A 24673-nucleotide genomic window follows, 5' to 3' on the forward strand; every position below is an offset into this window, starting at 1 on the left:
TCGACCACTACTGGCAACCCTTCCTGGCAGAAGACAGGAGTTTTTGCTTGGTGGACCCAGGAGGAGCACGACCCTGTTCCTTCCAAACCCACCAGTTAAACATTTCCTGGGTTGTTTCCTGAGTGGCCTCCAGATGTCCCTTTACGGAACGCTGGCTGTGCCTCTCAACCCTTGCTACAAATGGACGCAGTGTGAGCATGGAGGGGTCGATTTTCAGTGTGCCATGAGGCGGGCTTTTAGGTGTGCGGGGGGGCAAAAATCCCGAATTCGGGGGTCCCGACACCATCCCGCGCAAAACCCGCCTCCACGCAAGTTTCAAAGGAGGCGGGTACACGCCCCGCACCGGGACCCGCCGACCCGAGGCGGGAAGGGATTAGTGCCAATTAACTGCCTGTTAACAGGTAGTTAACAGGCAGTTTTTAGCCTAATCCCTATTTTGAAGGGTGTCGTGTGGGATTCCCGATGGCTCCAAACCACGCCAGGTTAGAGCAGGCGGGCCGTCGGGTTGAAGGACTTGGAGGGGTCGCAATGTCGGTGTTCAGGTGAGTGATGGATGCATGAGTGCAAATGTAAGTGTGTTTGGTGTGTCTAAAGTGTGTAAAGAAGTTTAAATTACCTGTACTTACCTTTACAGCCTTCCTTCCTCTAGGCTTCGGGAGTCCATCATTCAGCCGGCACTGAAAGCAGAATGGCCGCGAGCTGTCAAAATTGACAGCCTTCAGCTATCAGTGCTGGCGAGATTTCTAACTGAGTCTGCGTAGAAGGACTCAGGTTAGAAGTAAGACTGTCAGTGTTTGACAGCTTCAAACAGCTGTGAAACACTGATATTTCATCTGTCAACACATCTTGACAGATGAAATTTCAGTCTGTGACGTCACCTGTTGCCGGGTGGCCCTTAATTGGCCTGCTGAGCCCGCTGGGCGGGCTCAACAAGGTCAATCAAGTTAAAATCGCGAGGGTTGGCTACAACTCGATGGAGGCGGGACTACAACCCCGAAAGTTGTAGTCCCGCCTCCTTCCCGACTGCTGAATGAAAATCCAGCCTGGAGAGTCTCGAACTAGGGGTCACAGTCTCAGGATAAGGGTACGGCCATTTAAGACTGAGATGAGGAGGAATTTCTTCGCTCAGAGGGTTGTGAATCTTTGGAATTCTCTGTCCCAGAGGACTGTGAATGCTGATTCTTTGAATATATTCAAGGCTGGGATAGATAGATTTTTGGACTCTAGGGGAATCAAGGGATAGGGAGATCGGGCGGGAAAGTGGAGTTGAGGTCGATGATCAGCCATGATCTTATTGAATGACAGGGCAGGCTCGAGGGGCCGTATGGCCGACTCCTGCTCTTATTTCTTATGTTCTATTGGGCATGCTCCATCCATTTGTGCCTCAAAATTGCCATCAAAGCCCTACGTATGCCCGATTCACATATTACAAGTGGCCTCCTGTCGGAAACATGCGGGCGCTCCAGCCGCCAATCTCAGGACACCTGTCCAAGATGGGAGCGATAGAGCACCATCTTAACCAGGGGCGATAATTCATCCCAACGCTATTCTCAGGTCGTTACCGTCCCATTTACGCCGGGTAGAGTGAGTTTAAATGAGCCCTTACAATCTGTATGACATTGAGAAAGTTATGGAGCACAATGGTGCGAGGGAGCTGGATGAACTACCGTAGAGATACAGTCTTCATCACAGGGCACCGACTGAGAGAGTTGTGGAGATTTGATAGTGTGAGAGAATTGGATTGACAAACAGACACAGCTGGAAGTGAGATACTGTGGTGCTAATGACAGGATAATGACTGGTGTTAATCCAACTTCCTCACACAGACAGGTTCAGCAATCCTTCCAAGTTTTCTCTTCCTGTTAATGCTATTGGTATTTGAAGCAAACCAAAATATTCAGAATAGGCTAACAGGCGGGCAGAAAATCATAAAATATATCAAGTATATTAAGGGGTGAAAATTGGCTCGCGCCCCCTTTGGGGGGATTACTTTGCCAGGGCGCTACTTTTCACACCCCGAAAAATTTAGTGCAGCCGCACCCGAAATTCAATGGTAGTGCCCCAAGCAGGAGGCGGGGCGCTACTGCAAGCGCTCCCCCACCCTCTTGGGGCGCTCCAGCCCAATATCGCGGCGCTACGTGCAGTAGCATCACATGCGCCGGCACATAGCGCCGCGGTTCTGCAGGCCTCCCTCCCCCTGATTGAAGCGGAGGGGCCTAACGCAGCGCACACCAGGGACCCTGCTGGACCACCGGGGAGCGGGGTGCCGGGAAAAGAGCCCGGCACTCAAGAGGAGCGCCGGGCTGAGCGATCGCGGCCAGCACCCCGCAGGAGGCCAGAGGTGGCAGGTGCTGCCACAAAAAAGGCCGCCCGGCGCCTGCCCTTTAATTATCGACACCCCAGCTGCACAAACTGCCCCCCCGACCCTGTCAAGGTATAGCGTCCGGCGGAACGTCAGGGGGCGCCAGCCAAGTTTGCGCACAGGACGCAAGCGGGGCGCTGTGCACGGCGATCGCGTCATTTGGCGGAGGCGCAGTGCTGCGGGGTGCGACTGGCTACCGCTGCTGCTAACCTCCTGCCGAATTTTGCGGGAGGCGTTAGCGGCGCAGCGCCCGAGCGCTAGATGCTTTGCGCCCCGTTCGCGCCCCCTCGGGCGCTAGGCATCTGAATTTTTCCCCCCTAATTGTTTTGATATTGTGGCTCCCACTTGAAAAACAGTCCCAAAGTGAGAATTCTACTTCAAGAGGGGGTCTTGATGGTACGACTCCCTCTTTAAGAAGGGTCCTTATGGTGAGAGTCCCTCTTTAAGAAAGGTCCTGATGGTGATTCCCTCTTTAAGAAGGTCCTTATGGTGAGATTCTCTTTTGGTAACTCCTTTTATTTTGTATTTTTTCTTAAACTGAGCTTGACAAAAGACAAGTGATCAATCGAAGCCTGACAATTGTACAGCTATTTAGAGACCTCACAAAAATGAAACGTGCAGCGACACATTCAAGTTGAAAACTGAGAAACATTCCATTTTTTAATGCTGATGAGGTCATTACTGTGATTAATGCTCAAATTTTCTGTGTGAAGCTTAATGACCTCATCAAATCCTTTGGGGAACGATCCCTCACAGAATGGTCGACTGTTGCAGCAGCTCCTGAGCGTAAAGTATCTTTTGTAAATTGAGAGATTAAAGTGGTATCATGGTCAAAATCTCCAACAGGTGATATGGTGCGCAGTGATATTGCTTTCTCAATCACAGTAATCTTGGTAACAGCATTGAATTGCCATGGTGGAGGCACTGCTATTGGTTACAGTGTCTCTAAGCTAGGAAAGGTAACGGGGAAAAAAGTCAACCAGAATCCCCACTCCTGATCACTATCCAGATAATTCCCACTGCCTGAAAGGGTGGTGGAGGCAGATTCAAAATAACATTCAGAAGAGAATTGGATAAATACTTGAGAGGAAAAAAAAACTACAGGGCTATAGGGAAAGGACAGGAGAGTGGGACTAATTGGATAGCCCCACCAAAGAGCCAGCATGATGGGCTGAATGAGCTGAATGGCTTCATTCCACAGGCATGATGGGCTGAATGGCCTCCTTCTGTTCTGTATCATTCTATGATTCTAACCCTACAAGAAAGGTCATGCATGGATGGTTCAGTTGTGATGCCTCCATGGTATAATAGGCTGCCAACAGTCACTGTCTTGGCTCACTGATGATGAATGGTGACTTGACAAAAGTATTGAGGGGTGCTTGTTACCCATGGGACTGTACCCCAGTAACAGCAAGAGCAGTTTCACAAGGCGAGGTTCGTAACTTATGGGGAGAAGGTGGGGGGGGGGGCAGGGGGATTGAACTTTAATGTCACCCACTTGGAAATATTCCCTATTTAAATTTCACATCCGTCTCCCTGTTAATACACGGAACAGCATTGCATTGAAGGAATTAAGAGAATGCGTCAAGCTTACTTTTTTAAGAGTGACGATCCCCTCCTGGGTCTGGGAGTCCGTCGTGATCTCAAACACGCCCATCCCGTCTCCATCGACAATTTCGTACAACGACCTAGCATTCTGTCCCACATCCCGGTCATTAGCCTTGACCCTTCCAGCAACATCACCGACGGCCATGTCCTCAAGCACAGACAGATGGTAGAGGCCTGGAAGGAAATCAAGAGAATCAGTGAACACAAGCTTGATAAAAGGGGGAGGGAAAAAAGGCAGGGCATTCTGCGGAATTCTGTAAAAGTATCCTCCGGACTCAAAGGAAAACAGTAAACAACGCATGCAGGGCGGAACTAGGCCAATACCCATTAATAATCACTATCCAAAAAAGAGCCACCAAATTTTGGAATCACCTACAAATGAGCAACCCCCAATGCTATCACTACGACGCCCTGAAATACCAAGAGCTGACCATAAAGAAGAATACCCTCAGTCAACTAGTCCTGGGACTCAATAAAGTAACCAATAACAATACCAACAATAACCAGTCCCAGGACAGTGACAGGGTAACACAAAGAATTCGACCCAACACAATCGTCGCTAAGCAAAAGGAAAAATATCTGTCATATTGGGCAGAAACAACAAAAACCCAAAGCAAACTCAATTGCTACTTGGCCCTAAACAGACAATACAACATAGCTGATTACCTGACCATGGTAAAGGATAACAAACTGAGAAGAACCTTGACAAGGTACAGACTTAGCGAACATAGCCTAGCGATCGAAAAAGGCAGACACAGGCAGACCAGGCTGCCAAGAGAAGACAGGATATGCTCTCACTGCAGTCAGGGAGTAGTTGAGACAGAGATGCACTTCCTCACAGCCTGTGGAAAATATCAGGGCATCAGAGAGAATTTCTATCAAAAATTCTCACAAATATGCCCTGAATTCAGAAATCTGACTGACAACCAAAAACTCCCATTCCTACTGGGGGAGGAGAGAAGCTGTGTAACACTGGCGGCACACTATGTTACAGCTTGCCATGAACAGAGGGACAACCAGTAAACTAAGACAAGAGTATATATAAACAAGGCGAAAATATATTTATAAACTCAGGGATATACCTGTTTATACACTGTATGAATGGAACCGCGTTTATGTGTTCAACCATAAATGTATTTTGATGCTTTGGCAACATAAGATGTACCTTATCATGCCAATAAAGTGAATTGTATTGTATTGTATTGCATTAAACACTAAAGCTGACATCACAATGTTCACAAGCGACTTTTTTCTCCTGATCTCCCATGAGCAAAAGCATTTGTTCTCTTCTATTTCAATCAATTTGACACATTAGCATATCTAAATATCTATAACTTTCAGGGAAGACTGAACGGGCTGGACTCGTCTCTAGAAAAGAGAAGGCTGAGGGGTGACCTGATCGAGGCCTTTTAAATTATGAAGGGGTTTGATAGAGTAGGCGTAGAGGACATATTTCCATGTGTAGGAGAGACCAAAACTAGGGGCCATAAATAAATAAGATAGTGTAGGAATGGTCAAATTCCTATCTAGAGATTGAGTTCGACGCAGGCAATCAATCAAAAAGGTTTTTAATGTCAAACTAACGAGTATAAACAGATTGGTGCAACAGAACTATGAATACAGGTCTTAACAGGTCGGAGGCTCCACGAGGACTGCCTGGGCGGTCCCGTGGATGGCGTCATGATGTCATCACGTTTTTCCCGCGTTTGGGTGATCACGTGATTAGCGGCATGACGTCATCGCGTTTGCCCACGCTCTTAAAGGGGCCGCGCACTGTACATGCAAACAGTATATACAATGGTACAGATTTAGGCCTAGAAATTGGGTTTTGGTCTTGCCAGGGCTGTAGCGCCAGAAAGTTTGCGCCAGCGGTAATGCGGCAGCGCGCGACGAAAATTCGGGTGCACCGGGCCCAGACGGTGGCGGGCGCTAAAACCCTCCTTTAGCGCCTCAAAACGGGCGTGAACTTGGGTTTCCCGGTGCTAATCCCCCGCTGCGGCACCCGATGCGGTGCGGCAGGTGGGGGAACTGCAGGCCTCCTCCTCCTGTTAAGGAGGAGCTGCCTGCAGCCGACAACTGTCCGGCGGATTGACCCGACATCTGAGCCCGGCACCTCGGGGAAGTGCCGGGCTCGCATCAGACACTGATCAGGGCCGCGGGGGGGGAATGCAGGAGTCCGGGAAGGGAGGTGCGGGCAGGCGGCCGCCGGGAACGCGGCCGGCCGCCGCTCCACCTTTATGCGCCGGCGCACACTGGGGGAAGACTCTGTTGCCAGAGTCTTAGTTGCGCCTGCCACGGGCGAGGCGGGCGCAACTGAATTTCGGCTTGGGGCCGGGTTACCACGGCAACCGGGACGCTGCGCACACCGATGACGTCATCGGTGCCGGCGCAGCGCTACCGTTGCAACGCCGATTTAGGGCCCCAGGGAATTTCTCAACTGGCCATAACTCCGGCGCTAGGCCCTCTAGCGCCTCAAATGCGGCGCTAAGCCTACCGAATTTCTAGGCCTTGGTCTGTAGCTAACACATCGTTAAAGGGAATTATGTACAGTTGTTCAGAGTCCCTCAGTGGCTCTGCCACAATAGTCTCTAATAAATCCAATCGAGAACTCTGGAGAAACTTCTTTTCCCAGAGAATGTGGAACTGGCTACCACAGGGAGTGGTTGAGGTAAGTTGAGGCGAATTGCGTAGATGCATTTAAGGGGGAAGCATAGATGAGTACATGAGGGAGAAAGGAATAGAAGGATATGCTGATAGGGTGAGATGAAGAATGGTGGGAGGAGGCTCGTGTGGAGCATACACACTGACATAGAGCTGTTGGGTTGGGCTGAATGGCCTGTTTCTCTGGTGTAATTATATGTCAGCCTATGTAAATGAAGTCGATGTAATTTCTACCGAGTATTAACACAGCAAAGCCCTACTGTACGGTATTTTTGATAGCCCTGCGCAGTCAATTGTGCTGTAAGAACAATAGGTCACCTCAGCGTTCAATTCCCCAGTACGTTTACCGCCCATGATTCAGAGCATGCCACTAAAATCTTTGTAATTCTAAAGGGCAGAATTTATCTCCTCAATCACAACACTCACGCATTAGATTTCCTGAGCAAAAGGGGCCAAGCTGACTGCCGTAGACTAAAAGATTTTTCTTTTACTTTTTTTTTAGGAAGTTCGAAGCTACTTGCCTGGCCTGGACCTCACTAGTGGTGGGGCCCACATGCGGCCACTGTGGAAGCTGGTAGCCCTCATAGCGTTGGGCATACTGACCAACACCGCAACTTCAGCTCCCCTGATAGGCTCCGGAGCTTAGAGAGGCCCTGCTCCTGACCCCGCCTTGATTCGTCATTAAGGGGCAAAGGTTCTACACGGAAAAATTCTAATAACTGGCTCGTGCCCTTTTACCTGGGGTTCGTGCGGGGAGACCGACCAAGTCATGGCTGGAGACCAATGGATCTTCTCCCCCCACCACCCACCAACCCACCCAGGCCCTGAGGGTTTGGCTTAGCCTCTGGGCAACCCTAGCTAGCCCAGAATCACATTCATGTAGAGGACTACTCGCTGAGCCTTATATCTCTTGTGCTGTTTCTGCTCAGAATCCAACATCTTGAAGTTGTTGATATTGGACCTCAGAGATTTCCTGTTTTTTTGTGATGCACGTGCCTTACAGATGATGAATTTAATGACACTCCACAAATCGAGGAGTGCGGCATCGGCAGCGGGTGGAGGCGGAGCAGCGCGGCAGAGCGACTACAAGAGGCCCCAGAGGCTCAGGTAGGCCTCAGTGCGGCATCGGCAGCGGGTGGAGGCGGATCAGCACGGCAGAGCGACTACAAGAGGCCCCAGAGGCTCAGGTAGGCCTCACCAATCTCCAATCTCAGGCAAGGAGAGAGGTAAAAGTATTCAAGGTGTGACGTCACCACAAAACAGGTAGGTGATTGGTTGGAGTATTTCTCTTGTTTTAAAACTTTAAGTCTGTGGTTTATAGTTTTTAAGGTTGCTGTGGTGTACCAAGGCCTTTCTGGTGCAGTGTGACTGTTGGTAAACCATTTAACTGGTGTAACTAGAGGGATTGATTTAATTTAAATCCAATTAATTAAAGGGGATACTAGCATCTAAAATCAGGCAGAGGGTGTCCATAACTAACAATAAAAAATTTAATTAATTGAATAGAATGGAGCAGGTGATGTGTTAATGTTGCGAGATGTGGGAGCCGGTGAACCCCATTGAGGCTCATGGTGATAACGTCTCTGACAAGTGTCTGCTGCTACAGGAACTCCAGCTCCGTGTTGATGAGCTGGAGTCTGAGCTTCAGACACTGCGACACATCAGGGAGGGGGAGAAGTAACTGGACTCTGTGTATCAGGAGGTGGTCACACCTATGAAGTTAAGTAATTCAGATGTAGCCCATGGTCAGGGACAAGACGGTGTGACTACGAGTGAGGCAGGTACGGGGATCCAAGAGGTAGAGCTGGAGGAGCCGCAGCCCTTGCTCTTGACCAATAGGTTCGAGGTTCTTACTCCCTGTGGGGAGAGGAGCAGGGACTGCAGGGAGGATGAGCAACCTGGCCACAGCACCGTGGAGTGGGGGGCCATTCAAGAGGGGGGAGTAAATAGAAATGTTGTAGTGGTAGGGGATAGTATTATTAGGGGGATAGATAGAGTTCTCTGCAGCCGAGAGCGAGAGTCCCGAAGGCTGTGTTGCCTACCCGGTGCCAGGGTTAAGGACATCTCCTCTGGGCTGGAAAGAAACTTGCAGTGGGAGGGGGTGGATCTAGTTGTCATGGTCCATGTTGGTACAAACGACGTAGATAGGACTAGGAAGCCAGTTCTGTTAAAGGAGTATGAGCAGCTAGGGGTCAAATTAAAAAACAGAACCTCAAGGGTAATAATCTCTGGATTATTACCTGAGCCACAAGCGAATTTGGCTAGGACAAATAAAATTAGAGAGTTAAATGCATGGCTCAAAGACTGGTGTGGGAGAAATGGGTTTTGCTTCCTGGGACACTGGCACCAGTACTGGGGCAGGAGGGAGCTGTTCCGTTGGGACGGGCTTCACTTGGACAGTGCTGGGACTAGAGTCCTGGCGGATCATATAACTAGGGCTGTAGAGAGGGCTTTAAACTAACTAGTGGGGGGGAGGTTCCTAGAGAGCAAATAATAAAAATGACAACAGAGAAGGTCATAGACTTAGGTAGCAGTGGGGAAATTAAAAACCAGAGTGTGTCAGGAAGGGGCAGAAGGTATGGAGTAAAAGGTAAAGTAATAAAAAGGGCAAAAGCAGGAACTAAGTGTCACAAAACATATTTGAAAGTTCTCTATCTGAATGCACGTAGCATTCGTAACAAAATAGACGAGTTAATGGCACAAATAACTACATATGGGTATGATCTTGTGGCCATTACAGAAACATGGCTGCAGGGTGACAATGCCTGGGAATTAAACATACCAGGTTATTTAACGATCAGGAAGGACAGGCAGGAAGGAAGGGGAGGTGGGGTGGCTATGTTAATAAAGGAAGGAATCACTGTAATACAGAGAAATGATATTGGGTCAAAAGATCAGGATAATGAAACAGTTTGGGTGGAGGTAAGGAATAATAAGGGGAAAAAAACACTAGTGGGCGTAGTCTATAGGCCTCCGAACAGTTGCAACTCTGTTGGATGGAGTATCAATCAGGAAATAGTTGAGGCTTGTAATAAGGGAACATCTATAATTATGGGGGATTTTAACTATCATATTAATTGGACAAATCAAATTGGGCAGGGCTGCCTTGAGGATGAGTTCATTGAGTGTATTAGGGATGGGTTTCTTGAGCAGTATGTAACTGAACCGACCAGGGGGCAAGCAACCTTAGATCTGGTCCTGTGTAACGAGACAGGATTAATTAAAAATGTCCTAGTAAAGGATTCCCTTGGAATGAGTGACCATAACATGGTTGAATTCCATATTCAATTAGAGGGTGAGAAGGTTGGATCTCAAACAAGCGTGCTAAGCTTGAATAAAGGAGACTATGAAGGTATGACAGCGGAATTGAGTAGAGTGGATTGGGAAAATAGATTAAAGGGTAAGACGATACATGATCAGTGGTGTACATTTAAGGAGTTATTTTACAACTTCCAAAAAAAAAATTTTCCACTGAGAAGAAAAGGGTGTAAAAGAAAAGACAGCCATCCGTGGCTAAGTAAAGAAATTAAGGATGGTATTCGACTAAAAACAAGGGCATATAAGGTAGCCAAACCTAGTGGGAGGATAGAGGATTGGGAAAACTTTAAAAGACAGCAAACAGTAACAAAAAGATTGATTAAGAAAGGGAAGATAGATTATGAAAGTAAATTAGCAAAAAATATAAAAACAGATAGTAAGAGATTTTATAGTTATATAAAAAGAAAAAGGGTGGCTAAAGTAAATGTTGGTCCCTTAGAGGATGAGACCGGGAAATTAATGGTGGGAAATATGGAGATGGCAAAAACACTGAATGAATATTTTGTATCAGTCTTTACAGTAGAAGACACTAGGAATATCCCAACACTGGACAAACAGGGGGCTATAGGGGGGGAGAAGCTAAATACGATCAAAATCACTAAGGAAGTGGTACTCGGTAAAATAATGGGACTCAAGGCAGATAAATCACCTGGGCTTGATGGCTTACATCCTAGGGTCTTGAGGGAAGTGGTGGTAGGGCTTGTGGATGCATTGGTAATAATTTTCCAAAACTCCCTGGAATCAGCAAAGGTCCCGGCAGACTGGAAAACTGCTAATGTAACGCCCTTATTGAAAAAGGGCAGTAGACAGAAGGCTGGAAACTATAGGCCGGTTAGCCTAACATCTGTGGTAGGTAAAATATTGGAGTCCATTATTAAGGAGACAGTAACAGGACATTTGGATAATCATAATTTAATAGGACAAAGTCAGCATGGTTTTATGAAGGGGAAGCCATGTTTGACAAATTTGCTGGAGTTCTTTGAGGAAGTAACATGTAGGGTGGATAAAGGGGAACCAGTGGACGTAATGTATTTAGACTTCCAAAAGGCATTTGACAAGGTGCCACACAAAAGATTATTGCTTAAGATAAAAAATCACGGGATTGGGGGTAATATTCTGGCATTGGCTATCTAACAGAAAGCAGAGAGTTGGGATAAATGGTTCATTCTCGGACTGGCAATCAGTAACTAGTGGTGTTCCACAGGGGTCAGTGCTGGGTCCCCAACTCTTTACAATCTATATTAACGATTTGGAGGAGGGGACCGAGTGTAACATATCAAAGTTTGCAGATGATACTAAGATGGGAGGGAAAGTAGTGAGTGAGGAGGACATAAAAAACCTGCAAGGGGACATAGACAGGCTAAGTAAGTGGGCAGAGATTTGGCAGATGGAATACAATACTGGAAAGTGTGAGGTTATGCACTTTGGCAGGAAAAATCGTAGAGCAAGTTATTATCTTAATGGCAAGAAACTGGAAAGTACTGAAGTACAAAGGGATCTGGCGGTCCTGGTGCACGAAACTCAAAAGGTTAGTATGCAGGTGCAGCAAGTGATTAAGAAGGCCAATGGAATGTTGGCTTTCATTGCTAGGGGGATAGAATATAAAAATAGGGAGGTATTGCTTCAGTTGTACAAGGTATTGGTGAGACCGCACCTGAAATACTGCATACAGTTTTGGTGTCCATACTTAAGAAAAGACATACTTGCTCTCGAGTCAGTACAAAGAAGGTTCACTCGGTTAATCCCGGGGATGAGGGGATGGACATATGAGGAGAGGTTGAGTAGATTGGGACTCTACTCATTGGAGTTCAGAAGAATGAGAGGCGATCTTATTGAAACATATAAGATTGTGAAGGGGTTGGATCGGGTGGATGCGGGGAGGATGTTCCCGATGATGGGTGAAACTAGAACTAGGGGGCATAGTCTTAGAATAAGGGGCTGCTCTTTCAAAACTGAGATGAGGAGGAACGACTTCACTCAGAGGGTGGTAGGTCCATGGAATATGCTGCCCCAAAAAGCTGTAGAAGCTACATCATTACATAAATTTAAAACAGAAATAGACAGTTTCCTAGAAGTAAAGGGAATTAAGGGTTATGGGGAACGGGCAGGAATTTGGACATGAGTCTAGGTTCGGATCGGTCATGGCCCTGTGGGTAGCGGAGCGGGCCCAGGGGCCGTGTAGCCTGATCCTGCTCCTATTTCGTGTGTCTAATTCTGTTAGATTCAGGAGATGGTTCAGTGATAGTAGATTGGCGGTTAGGATCAGATCAGCCATGATCTTATTGAATGGCGGAGCAGGCTCGAGGGGCCGATTGGCCTACTCCTGCTCCTATTTCTTATGTTCTTATGTTCTTATGTAGCCTAGATTTTTCGCTCAGTGTTATTTTGGATTGTCGCCCGGTGTTAGAAATCTGGCCTTCCTCTCCCATCGCAAACACACACACAACCGCTCTCAATGTCCATTGGACAGTGCTGTTGGAAGCAGCTCAGATAGATCAAAGGTAACAGGGTGAAACAGTCAGCTTATTAACACAGCCCGTAATTCCGCAGTTAAAGACTTTTTTCATAGCCAATAATATTTTTCTTAAAAACCCTCAAAGCAGAGTCACAGACAACGTTAATAAAACTACCACTTCCCAGTGTTTCCTGCAAATCTAGTCAACCAACTCCAGAGATCCGAAACATCACGATCATATTTCACCACGATTTGATTATTTTATTCAGCTCCTCCCATTCCCATCCACTCTCACAGAACTGACCTGTACAGCGGGTATGATGACCTGGGTGCCTATCACCATCCAGTACCTCAAGCAAGTGACCACCCTTCACGTATGAGCGTAGGGGAGTATGGTATTGTGTGGTCATGTTACTGGACTAGAAATCCAGAGGCCGAGACTAATAATCCAGTTTGCAGAACATGAGTTCAAAACCCACCACGGTAGTTTGAGAACTACATAGGATATACAGCACAGAAACAGATCATTCGGTCCAACCAGTTCATAAGAGCATAAGAAATAGGAGCAGGAGTAGGCCGCTGGGCCCCTCGAGCCTGCTCCGCCATTCAATAAGATCATGGCTGATCTTGGGCTCAAAGCCACTTCCCCGCCAGCTCCCCATAACCCTTCACTCCCTTATCTTGCAAAATTCTGTCTATCTCCACCTTAAATGTATTTAATGACCCAGCCTCCACGGCTCTCTGGGGCAGAGAATTCCACAGATATGCCGGCGTTTATGCTCCACATAAACCTCCACCCATCCTTCCTCATCTAACTATCAGCATAACCCTCTATTCCCTTCTCCCTCGTATGCTTATCTAGGCTTCCCTTTAAATGCATCTATACGATTCGCCTCAACCACTCCCTGTGGTAGCGAGTTCCACATTCTCACCACTCTCTGGGTAAAGAAGTTTCTTCTGAATTCCCAATTGGATTTCTTGGTGACTATCTTATATTGATGGCCTCTAGTTTTGCTCCTCCCCACAACTGGAAACACTCTCTCTGTGTCTACTCTATCAAAACCTTTCAGAATTTAAAAGACCTCTATCAGGTCACCCCTCAGTTTTCTCTTTTCTAAAGAAAAGAGCCCCAGCCTGTTCAGTCTTCCCTGATAGTTATAACCTCTCTGCTCTGATGTCCTCCTTGTAAATCTTTTTTGCACCTTCTCCAGTACCTCTGTATCCTTTTTATAATATATAGACCAGAACTGTTTACAGTACTCCAAGTGTGGTCTAACCAAGTTTCGATACAGGTTTAACATAACTTCTCTGCTTTTCAATTATATCTTTCGAGAAATGAACCGCAATGCTTAATTTGCTTTTTTTATGGTCTTATTAACCTGCATCACTACTTTTAGTGATTTGTGTATCTGTACCACTAGATCTCAGCACCTCATCTTTCGATTAGGCACTTTACAGCCTTCCGGACTCAATATCGAGTTCAACAATTTCAGATCATAACCTTGGCCCCCATTACATTTTTACTTATATTTTTTATCCACACCTTTGTTTTGGCCCTCCCCCCTTCCTTTTTTTTCTCTCTCCCACATGGCAGCTGTCTCCCATTCTGCCAGCGCATTTCACACCTAATCTAGAGCCGTTTTTTGTCTCTCCACTAGTCCTATCACCATCTCGTCTGGTTTTGAATACCTCTTAATGTCTCTTCACTTCTCTTTTGTTCTCTCCCTGCCCCCAAACTGGCCTTTTAATCTGATAATTTCCTGTGCTTCTTCAGTCCTGACGAAGGGTTTCGACCTGAAACGTTGACTCTATTTCTCTCTCCACGGATGTTGCCTGGCCTGCTGAGTTTTTCCAGCATTTTCTGTTGTTATTTCGGATTTCCAGCATCTGCAGTATTTTGCTATCCCACTAGATCCCATTGCTCCTCAAGCCCATTTAGATTTTTATTAACCAAGCCTCCTGATTGTTCCTACATTCTTCCCGAATGGCTGCAGTGAGGAGCCTGCTTGGTGCAGGCATCTTACCGAGGACATGGTAAGCAAGGCCCAAGCCACAAAATGGCTCAGACCTCACGCCAGCAGAAGTAGGTGGGCCGATTGACTGACTTCCCAACCATTTCGGGCGCAAACTGAAGATCGCCCCCCCACCCATGATACCATCAAAAACTCCTGGCCCAACTGCTGTCGGAATCCCTTGACCATTTTTTCCCCTTATGCCCTCCTTATATCTCACTGTGCCACCCACCGTTGCCCTGACGAGAAGAGGTCATGACCTTGCTCCCCCACCTCTGTCAATGGTCCTTTTTGAGCCAATTGCTAAGAAGGACAGAAAAGTGACCTGGATTGACTCTCACACTGATGACCAGGTCTCATCAGCCCAGTCTCTGGTTGGCACCTCTCCTCAATAGCCACATAGTCAACACAACGACAACTTGCAATTATATAGCCCTGTTAACATAGTTAAATGTCCCAAGGCACTTCACAGGAAAGTAATCAGATATAATTTGACACCGAGCCACATAAGGAGATATTAGGAGAGGTGACCAAAAACTCGGTCTAAAAGGTAGGTTTTATGGAGCATCTTAAAGGAGGAGAGAGAGGCAAAGAGGTTTAGGGGGGAATTCCAGAGCTCAGGGCCTAGGCTGCAGAAGGCACGGCCGCCAATTGCAGAGCGCTGAAAATTGGGGATGTACAAGAGGCCAGAATTGGAGGAATGCAGAGTTCTCGGAGGGTTGTGAGGCTGGAGGTGGTTACAGAGATAAGGAGGTGTGAGGCGGGCATGGAGGCATTTGAACATGAGGATGAGAATTTTAAATTCAAGGAGTTGCCAGATTGGGAGCCAATGCAGGTCAGCGAGCACAGGGGTGATGGGTGAACGGGACTTGGCGCGAGTTAGGAGAAGGGCAGCAGGACTTTGGATGGGCTCAAGTTTACGGAGGGTGCAAGGTGGGACCGGCCAGGAGAACATTGGAATAGTCGAGTCTAAAGGTAACAAAGGTACAGGTGAGGGTTTCAGCAGCTGAGCTGAGGCAGGGGCAGAGATCGGCAATGTAACAGAGGTGGAAGTAGGCGACCTTGGTGATGGAGAGGATATGGGATCGAATGTTCAACTCTGGGTCTGTAGTGTAGCCCGTGCCTCCTAATTCTGCATGTACTGCTGGCTCATTCACTATCCCATGAATAACACATTAAGAACATAAGAACATAAGAAATAGGAGCAGGAGTAGGCCATTAGGCCCCTCAAGCCTGCTCCGCCATTCAATAAAATCATGGCTGATCTTCTACCTCAACTCCACTTTCCTGCACTATCCCCATATCACTTGATTCCCTTAATATCCAAAAATCTATCGATCTCTGTCTTGAATATACTCAATGACTGAGCCTCCACAGCCTGCTGGGGTAGAAAATTCCAAAGATTCACCACCCTCCGAGTGAAGAAATTTCTCCTCATCTCAGTCCTAAATGGCCGACCCCTTATTCTGAGACTGTGACCCCTGGTTCTAGGCTCCCCAGCCAGGGGGAAACATCCTCCCTGCATCTACCCTGTCAAACCCTGTAAGAATTTTGTATGTTTCAATGAGATCACCTCTCATTCTTCTAAACTCCTTGAATGTAGGCCTAGTCTACTCAATCTCTCCTCATAGGACAATCCCCCCACCCCAGGAACCAGTCTGGTGAACCTTCGTTGCACTCCCTCTATGGCAAGTATATCCTTCTTTAGGTAAGGAGACCAAAACTCCAGGGGGGAGAAATTGGGTGGAGCCGCAAACGGGACACCAAGCTCGCCTGGGCGCTGGATTTGGCGCAGCGTTTGAAGCAGTAGCGACCGCCGGAAATTCAGCTTGAGTGCCCCAAGAGCGAAACGGGGCGAGGCTCGAAGCGCTCCGCGTCCCTCTTAGGGCGCTGAAACTGAATATCGCAGCGTAACGTGCCGCAGCGCCACACGCTGCGGCATGGCGCGCTGCGGTACTGCAGGCCTTCCTCCCATTCTTAAGGGGAAGGGGCCTGCACCAGCGCGATGAGCGATCGCGAGTGCCGGCAAAAGAGCCCGGCACTGAGGAGAAGTGCCGGGCTCTCGGAAAACAGCCGGCAATGCCGCGGGGGGCGATCAGGAGGCCGGGGACGGAGGTGCTGGCAGGCGGCCGCCGAAAAAAAGGCCACCCTGCACCTCCACCTTAATTTGCGCCACTGCCGCCACAGGAAGGCCCCGTGAGCCGGGCGCCATTTGCGAATGGCGCTACAGAGGTGGTCGCTGCCAAATATCGAGATCGGGGCGATGACGTCATTGGAGGTGGCGCAGCGCAGCAGGTTAACGCTGCCATTAGCGCCCCAGCTAAATATCGCGGGAGGCGCGGCCAGTGGCGCTAAAGCCACTGAGTGCCCTCTTTAGGCGTTAACTGGTGGGGCAGCCCACCAAATTTCTAGGCCCTTTACTCTTATACTCAAATCCTCTTGTAATAAAGGCCAACATACCATTTGCTTTCCTAATTGCTTGCTGTACCTGCATGTTAACTTTCAGTGATTTGTGTACAAGGACACCCAGGTCCCTCTGAACAATGTTTCCCAATTTCTCACCATTTAAAAAATACTCTGCTTTTCTATTTTTTCTACCAAAGTGGATAACTTCACATTTCTCCACATTATATTCCATTTGCCATGTTCTTGCCCACTCACTTAGCCTGTCTATATCCCCTTGAAGCCTCTTTGCATCCTCCTCACAACTTACATTCCCACCTAGCTTTGAATCATCAGCTAAATTGGATATATTACATTTGGTCCCCTCATCCAAATCATTGATATAGATTGTGAATAGCTGAGGCCCAAGCACTGATCCTTGCTGTACCCCACTAGTTACAGCCTGCAAACCCAAAGATAACCCTTTTATTCCTACTCTTTGTTTTCTGTCCATTAACCAATCCTCAATCCATGCTAGTATATTACCCCCAATCCCATGAGCCCTAATTTTGTTTAATAACCTCTTGTGTTGCACCTTATCGAATGCCTTCTGAAAATCCAAATACACCACATCCACTGGTTCCCCCTTATCTATTCTGCTAGTTACAACCTCAAAAAACTCTAACAGATTCATCAAACATGATTTCTCTTTCATAAATCCGTGTTGACTCTGCCCAATCCTATTATTATTTTCTAAGTGCCGTGTTACCACGTCCTTTATAATAGATTCTAGCATTTTCCCTACTACTGATGTCAGACTAACTGGTCTGTAGTTCCCTGTCTTCTCTCTCACTCCTTTCTTAAATAGCAGGGTTACATTTGCTACCTTCCAACCCACAGGAACCATTATAGAATCTATGGAATTTCGGAAGATGACAACCAATGCATCCATTATCTCTATAGCCAACTTTTTTAAAACTCTAAGCTGAAGGCCATCAGGTCCAGGGGATTTATTGGCTTTCAGTCCCATTAATTTCACCAGTACTTTTTTTTTACTAATACTAATTTCTTTCAGTTCCTCATTCTCACTCGACCCTTGGTTCTCCACTATTTCTGAGAGGTTTTTTTGCATCTTTTTCCATGAAGACAGACAAGTATTTGTTTAATTCCCCTGCCATTTCCTTATTCCCCATTATAATTTCTCCTGTCTCAGCCTGTAAGGGACCCACATTTACTTTTGCTAATCTTTGCCTTTTTACATACCTATAGAAGCTTTAACAGTCTGTTTTTATGTCTCTCGCTAGTTTACTCTCATATTCTATTTACCCTTTCTTTATCAATTTCTTGGTCCTCTTTTACTGAATTCTAAAACCCTCCCAAACCTCAGGCTTTCTACTCTTTTTGGCAACATTATAAGCTTCTTCCTTTAATCTAATACTATCCTTAATTTCTCTTGTTAGCCACGGTTGGACCAATTTCCCCATGGTGCTTTAATCATTAAGGGAATGTATATTTGTTGCGAATTATGAATAATTTCTTTAAATGTTTGCCATTGCTTTTCTACTGTCATGTCTTTTAATCTAGTTTCCCAACCTACCTTAGCCAACTCACCTCTCATACCTACGAAGTTTGCTTTGTTCAGATTTAGGACCTTAGTTTCGGACTTAAATAAATCACTCTCAAACTCAACATAAAATTCTATCATATGATGATCACTGCTCCCCAGAGGCTCCTTTACCACAAGGTTATTAATAAACTCTGTCTCATTGCAGAGTACTAGATCTAAAATAGCCAATTCCCTCATAGGTTCCTTGACATACAGATCTAGAAAACTATCTTGAATGCATTCCATGAACTCCTCCTCTGCACTATTTCTGCAAATTTGGTTTGCCCAGTCTATATGAAAGTTACAGTCCCCCATGATTACATTGTAGGTTGAGTCAAGCAAAAAGTTAAACAGAACAATGTCAAAGAGGCGGGCAATGGCACTATCCAGGAAGGATGCCAAACGACTTTGTTTTGTGCACTTACTGGAAATCAATGAAGATTGGCAAGCCAAGAAAAGCTGACGCTCGCTTCATAAAGGAATTCGTCAGACTGAGGCTATCAATGTTGGAAGCTCCCAAACTATTAGGCTTTGGAGGAATAAAAATGACAGCCCCTCCCCAATGCTGCAAGAGTAGAAAATGTACTCTGCACCAATGTTCCTGCTGAGGTGCGTGGGAACGCACTGTAATCTGAAAGGTCCCGCCCAGGCCGCTCACCGGCTTTTACATTGTCAGTACCGCGCATGCTCAGAAACATAAAGGGACCGCGCATTACAAGAAACAGGCCGCACAGAAGAAAGCGCAGCTTACGGGGGGACATTGCTCCGCACCCACTGTGTTATTGGCTTACATGGCCCAGGAAAGCCCCAGGCATAATCATTAGCTAGGCTCTGCCCCTGAACCGAGGAGGGAAGAAAAGATTAGCCAATTGTTAAATTCCTGACTGCAGGCCACTAACCCCTACTTGAAAATGGGGTTGCTACATTCCAACAGTGACCATGCTTCAAAAAGTACTTCATTGGCTGTAAAGCGCTTTGGGACGTCCTGGTGCCATAAAAGGCGCTGTAGAAATGCAAGTTCTTCCTTTTTGTTTGTGCTGCCTCCACATTCAAATAGACAGCCGTTGCCCGAGGCTCGTAGACAAAGGATAGTCAATTGGGTGCAGTACTAGAAGGCTGGTGACAACCAAGAGTGTCTCCCCAGGCTCGTAGGCAAAGGATAGTCAATTGAGCGCGGTACTAGAAGGCCGGTGACAACCAAGAGTCAGTGGCCCCAATTTTCGGCTTCTGTGGGAAATGGTCGGGTTTCCCCGAATGTGGGGTTTCTGACAGACATAAAAAAGTGTCAGCCAGCTCCACGCAATTTTCCCTCAAGTGGCCAATTAATTCCCAGCATGTGGGAAGCCTTGCTAATTGTCCAATTCGAGTCAGAAATCCCCACAGTATGATGTCATCATTTGTGGTGCTTTCAAGGTCCATAGCAAGCACTGCATCCTCTGAAGGCTTCCAAACGAACCATACAGGATGGCAGAGGAGCCTGCAGCAGCTGTGGCCAGTGCCAGACCCCGAGCTGCCTCCAAATTCGACGAGGTTTCACTGCAGGCATTATTGGATGGGGTTAGGGCCCACAGGGAGGTCCTCTTACCTAGGTCAGGGAGGAAGAGGCCTCCCACTGAGACCAAGGATGCATGGATGCAGGTGTCAGCAGATGCCAACTCGCTGGGAGTCACCAGAAGAACCTTGGCATTACATCTCTATCTCCTTCCTTTACTCCCCCACAGTACCATCCAGAGCCCCCGTCCTCACTGTGGAGGAGGAAGAGGCTGTGCAGCCAGACTCCTCAGAGGAAGCTCCAACCTCTGAGGGCACAGCGTCAGCAGAAGTAAGCGCACCCAGCACCAGCGCAGACACTCACACCTCGGGGGGACCTTCGGGACATAGAGTAGTGTTGTCACCTGGTGTTACACAGCTCACAAGTGAGCCTCAGCAGATTCTGGAGACAGGGACAGCAGTGGAGAGTCCTCATCGGAGGGCGCAGGACTCTGCCAGCTCAGCTCAGCTGCGCTGCATGTCGACCCTCTGCCTCTGGGTCCACCCGCAAGCGAAGAGGTGATGGATCTCCATGCACAGATGCAGGAGTCTCTGGCAGGCTTTGTCTCCAGGGTCGCTACAAGTGTGGAGCGAATGGAGGAGTCCATAGCAACCATGAGCAGAGCCTTTGTGGAGTCATTGGCGCATGAACGCATCACCATGGAAAGGTTGGCAACCTCCATGGAGGAGATAACTCGCCAGGGTACGGAAAATATGGTGAGTGCTCATAAGAGAATGACATCTCTTGAGGAGCGTTTGCCATCTGTTGAATAGAGAAACCAGATCTTCATGGAAGTCCTTCTGAGTAGGACTGCCAGTGCAGAAACGGGTCCCACTGGCCCCCTAAAGTGCAGCAAGGTGCTCTCAAGCCACTCCCAAGCGCTGGCCCCTTCTGGCCTGTGCAGCTTCAGGTGAGTGAGCAGCAGGCTGGTGCTCCTGGTGCTCATCCTGCTGTTCCTGGTTCTGCTGCTGCCGCCTCTGCTGTTGGAGATCCTCTAATGCCAGGAAGGGAAGGTACCAAAGGCCTCCCATGCTTCTGGCAGATGCCTCCGTTGAGGAGGTGCTGAGTTAGGGTGGTGAGAGGGGCTTCCCAGGAGCTCACACTGGAGAAGTGTGTGAGGCTCCAACTTTCTACAGCTGCTCCTAAGGCTTCAAAAAGTTCCCCCAAGCCTTGACCAACAAGGTCCTGCAGCCTGCAAATGCTGCCTATTTAAATCTCTTCAGCCCTCAGCGACCTGCTGCTGCAAGCAAGCAAACCAGCTGTTTTCACGCCAGCTCTCATCGGCAGGGTTCCCCGCAGACGTGTTTCATGTGGGGAAAGCCCCAAAGTCGCAACGGCACGGGAAAATCTTCCTTAACAAGGTGATCATTGGTGATTAGTGCTCCGACGAGCAGTCCCGCCAGCGGCGGCCGGGACTAAAGCGGGTGATGGAGAAACGGCAGTCCGAAAGTTGGACGGGGCGGGGAATCAGACGGGGGGGTCCCGACCCGCTTTTTCCGCGATTTTCGGACCCCGGCCGCATGAAAAGCCGCCCGATGGCTGCCAGAAAATCGGGGCCTATGACTCTATGACAAAGCTGGAAATGAAAAGGGAATTGATCCAATTGTTCATCGCTTTCTGAAAGAACAGATGCAAGTTGTAACCATAGTGATGTAGGGCAAGATATTCCGCTAGAGTCAGGAATAGCTCCGGGTTGGTGTTCGGTCTGTTTTCAACTCATCATTGTTAATTAAAGCTTTCAACAAATCTTCCTGTGTCTGTTTGAGAGCTCATGTTGAGACAAAAGACCCTTCAAGAATGAATTTATTAACTTCAATGAAAATAAAGCAATCTCGTAGAGTAGGAACCTTTCCCCATGTACTGTTAGACCTAAATTGAATCTCTGTTAGTTAATGCGAGCACGGAGATTTTACTTACAACCTGCCCAAAAACATTTAGTCTAAAAGTTGCGGCAGGCTGCTTAAATTTAGGTAACTGTTGGCTACTTAAACCACCAACCAGCATATAGCTGGACAAAAAAAAAATATTTCTTAAATTGAGAAGTCTTATTGAAGGCCCAAGGCCCTAGTGCAGAAACTCCCACTAATATGAAAAGACTATGAGAGGAGTTGAGGTAAATCAGGAAGTAGCGGTTAAGGGACACCAAGCTTGAAGTTTAAAAACTTGTAGGCTGTGACAGAAAGGAGAAGTTGAGCTAGATAAGGACGCTTGTGAGCCTGGGACATAGGCCATAGGAATGAATGAGTTTAGAGTTGGAGATGGGGTGATGAGCCTTGGTTTCAGTGCAATAAGTGAACTTGACAGAAGGAGCAATGAATGCTCTCCCAGAAAGCAGAATTGAAGCCCATGGGATTGAAGGGACATTGGCAGCATGAATACAAAATTGGCAAAGGGCGAGAAAGCAGAGAGCAGTGGTGAATGGATAGGTCTACCAAAGAGCCGGCACAGGCATGGTGGGCCGAATGGCCACCTTCTGTGCTGTATCAGTCTATGATTCCATGATTCTGTAAGGCATGATGCTCCATTGCCCTGTACCATGGCACACCAACTTGGCAGATGGGACCCCTGACTTAATTCTTTCTTATCTCATTTGAAAGTGGCAAGACAAATTGATAAAAAAGCATATGGGATCCTCGCCTTTATAAGTAGCAGTATGGAGTACAAAAGCAAGGATTTTATGCTAAATGTTTATAAATTACTGGTGAGGCATTAGCTAGATTCTGGGCACCACACTTTAGGAAAGATGCAAGGCCTTGGAGAGGGTGCAGAGGAGATTTATTAGAATGATACCAGGAATGAGGGACTTCAGTTATGTGGATGGACTAGAGAAGCTGGGGTTGTTCTCCTTAGAGCAGAGAAGGTTAAGAGGAGATTTAATTGAGCTGTTCAAATTTTGAGGGGTTTTGATAGAGTAGATAGGGAGAATTTTTCCCCTGGTGTGTAGGTGGGTAACCAGAGGACACAGATTGAAAGTAATCAGCAAAAGAACCAGAGGGGAGATGAGGAGAATTTTTTTGCGCAGTGAGTTGTTATGCTGTCGCATGCGCTGCCTGAAAGGGCGGTGGAAGCAGTTTCAATAGGAACTTTCAAAAGGGAATTGGATAAATACTTGAAAAGGAAACATTTTCAGGCCTATATTTATACAGCGCCGTTCATGACCTCAAGATTTCCCAAAGCTCTTTGCAGCCAATTAAGTACTTTTGAAGTGTAGTCACTGTTGTAAAGTAGGAAATGTTGTAAAGGAAAGAACAGGGGGAGTGGGACAAATTGGATCGCTCTTTCAAAGAGCTGGCACAGGCACGATGGGTCAAATCACCTCCTTCTGTGCTGTATGATTCTACGACACCTGGACTCCAAGTGTTAACTTACGAGGAGAGATTACACAAACTAGGGTTGCATTCTCTGGGATTTATACAGTTAAGGGGTGATTTGATCGAAGTTTTCAAGATATTAAGGGGAACAGATAGAGGTAGATAGAGAGAAACTATTTCCGCTCGTTGGGGATTCTCGGACTAGGGGGCATATTCTAAAAATTAGAGCCAGACCTTTCAGGAGTGATGTTAGGAAACTCTTCTACACACAAAGGGTGGTAGAAGTTTGGAACTCTCTTCCGCAAATGGCAATTGGCGCTGGATCAATTGTTCATTTTAAATCTGAGATTGATAGATTTCTGTTAACCCAAAGTATTAAGAGATATGGGGTAAAGGTGGGTATGTGGAGTTAGGTCGCAGATCAGCCATGATCTCATTGAATGGCGGAACAGGCTCAAGTGGCTAAATGTGTCCCTTCTATTCCTATGTTCCTCTGATTTGTACGGTTGCAAGAAGAGTGTTGATAAGGGTAAGCAAAATCAGGCAGCTTGATGGTGGGTAGTGAGGGAGGCCTCAGGGTAAATGACCACCTTGGCGGGGGCAGGAACTGTTGGTGTCGGATCGACCGCCCGTTATGCGCCCCGTCCCATTTTACTCTCTATTGACTTCAGTAGTTTCCCTGCACCTCCGGAATTCCCGGGGGATGTTTGGGTCAGTGTGGATTCCTGCGGTGAAACTTCATGCAGGGGGAAATCGCAGTCACGGTCCCTACAATTTTAGTGGTCGGAAGGTTTATGGGGATCGTGCCCACAATTTCCTAGCAAAGTGCTCCCAGCAGGTGCCACTCCGGAGCGAGAGAGCGGTTTCGAAAAATTGGCCCACCTGAATCGTGCTCCAATGCATAGCGCGGTGCACGCATGAAAACCCGCGGTCCCGTGTAATCATTATTAAATAATCAGCGTCTATTTGTGAAATGTAAGTGCAATAATATTTGTGTTCACGTTCAACTTATGACTAAAGATACAGTCAACAAAATGACGGGTATCCATCAATTATTTCATATTCCATCTTAGAATCATAGAATCATAGAATAATGCAGCCCAGAAGACCATTCGGCCCATTAGGCCCGTGTCAGCTCTTTGGTAGAGCTATCCAATTAGTTCCACTACCCTGCACTTTCCTCAGCCCTGTAAATGTTTTCTCTTCAAGTATTTATCCAATTCTCTTTTGAATAGGAGAGGAGTGGAGAGGAGAGGAGAGGAATGGAGTGAGAGGAAGAGAGGAAAGGAGGGGCTGGGACGAGAGGGGAGAGGAATGGAGAGAGGAGAGGAAAGGAATGGAGGAGAGGAGAGGAGAAGCGAAGTGAGGGGAACGAGAGGCAAGATGGAGAGGGGAGAAGGGGAGGAGAGGAGAGCTATGGGGAGGAG

The 24673-nt window shown here is 47.3% G+C and overlaps 1 protein-coding gene across 1 annotated transcript in view; it reads right to left on the minus strand.

Moving 5' to 3' along the window:
* The window catches only part of LOC147116724 (cadherin-8-like), a 265237-nt gene that overhangs the window by 82100 nt on the left and 158464 nt on the right, over positions 1–24673 (minus strand). The window contains exon 6 of the mRNA XM_085991845.1: positions 3957–4144. Within this exon, the coding sequence (XP_085847971.1) occupies positions 3957–4144 (188 nt within the window). The remainder of the gene's footprint in view (positions 1–3956; positions 4145–24673) is intronic.

Source organism: Somniosus microcephalus, chromosome 6 (genome assembly GCF_052327205.1).
Source record: "Somniosus microcephalus isolate GS21.2 chromosome 6, FLI_Smic_1.0, whole genome shotgun sequence".
NCBI classification, from domain to species: domain Eukaryota; kingdom Metazoa; phylum Chordata; class Chondrichthyes; order Squaliformes; family Somniosidae; genus Somniosus; species Somniosus microcephalus.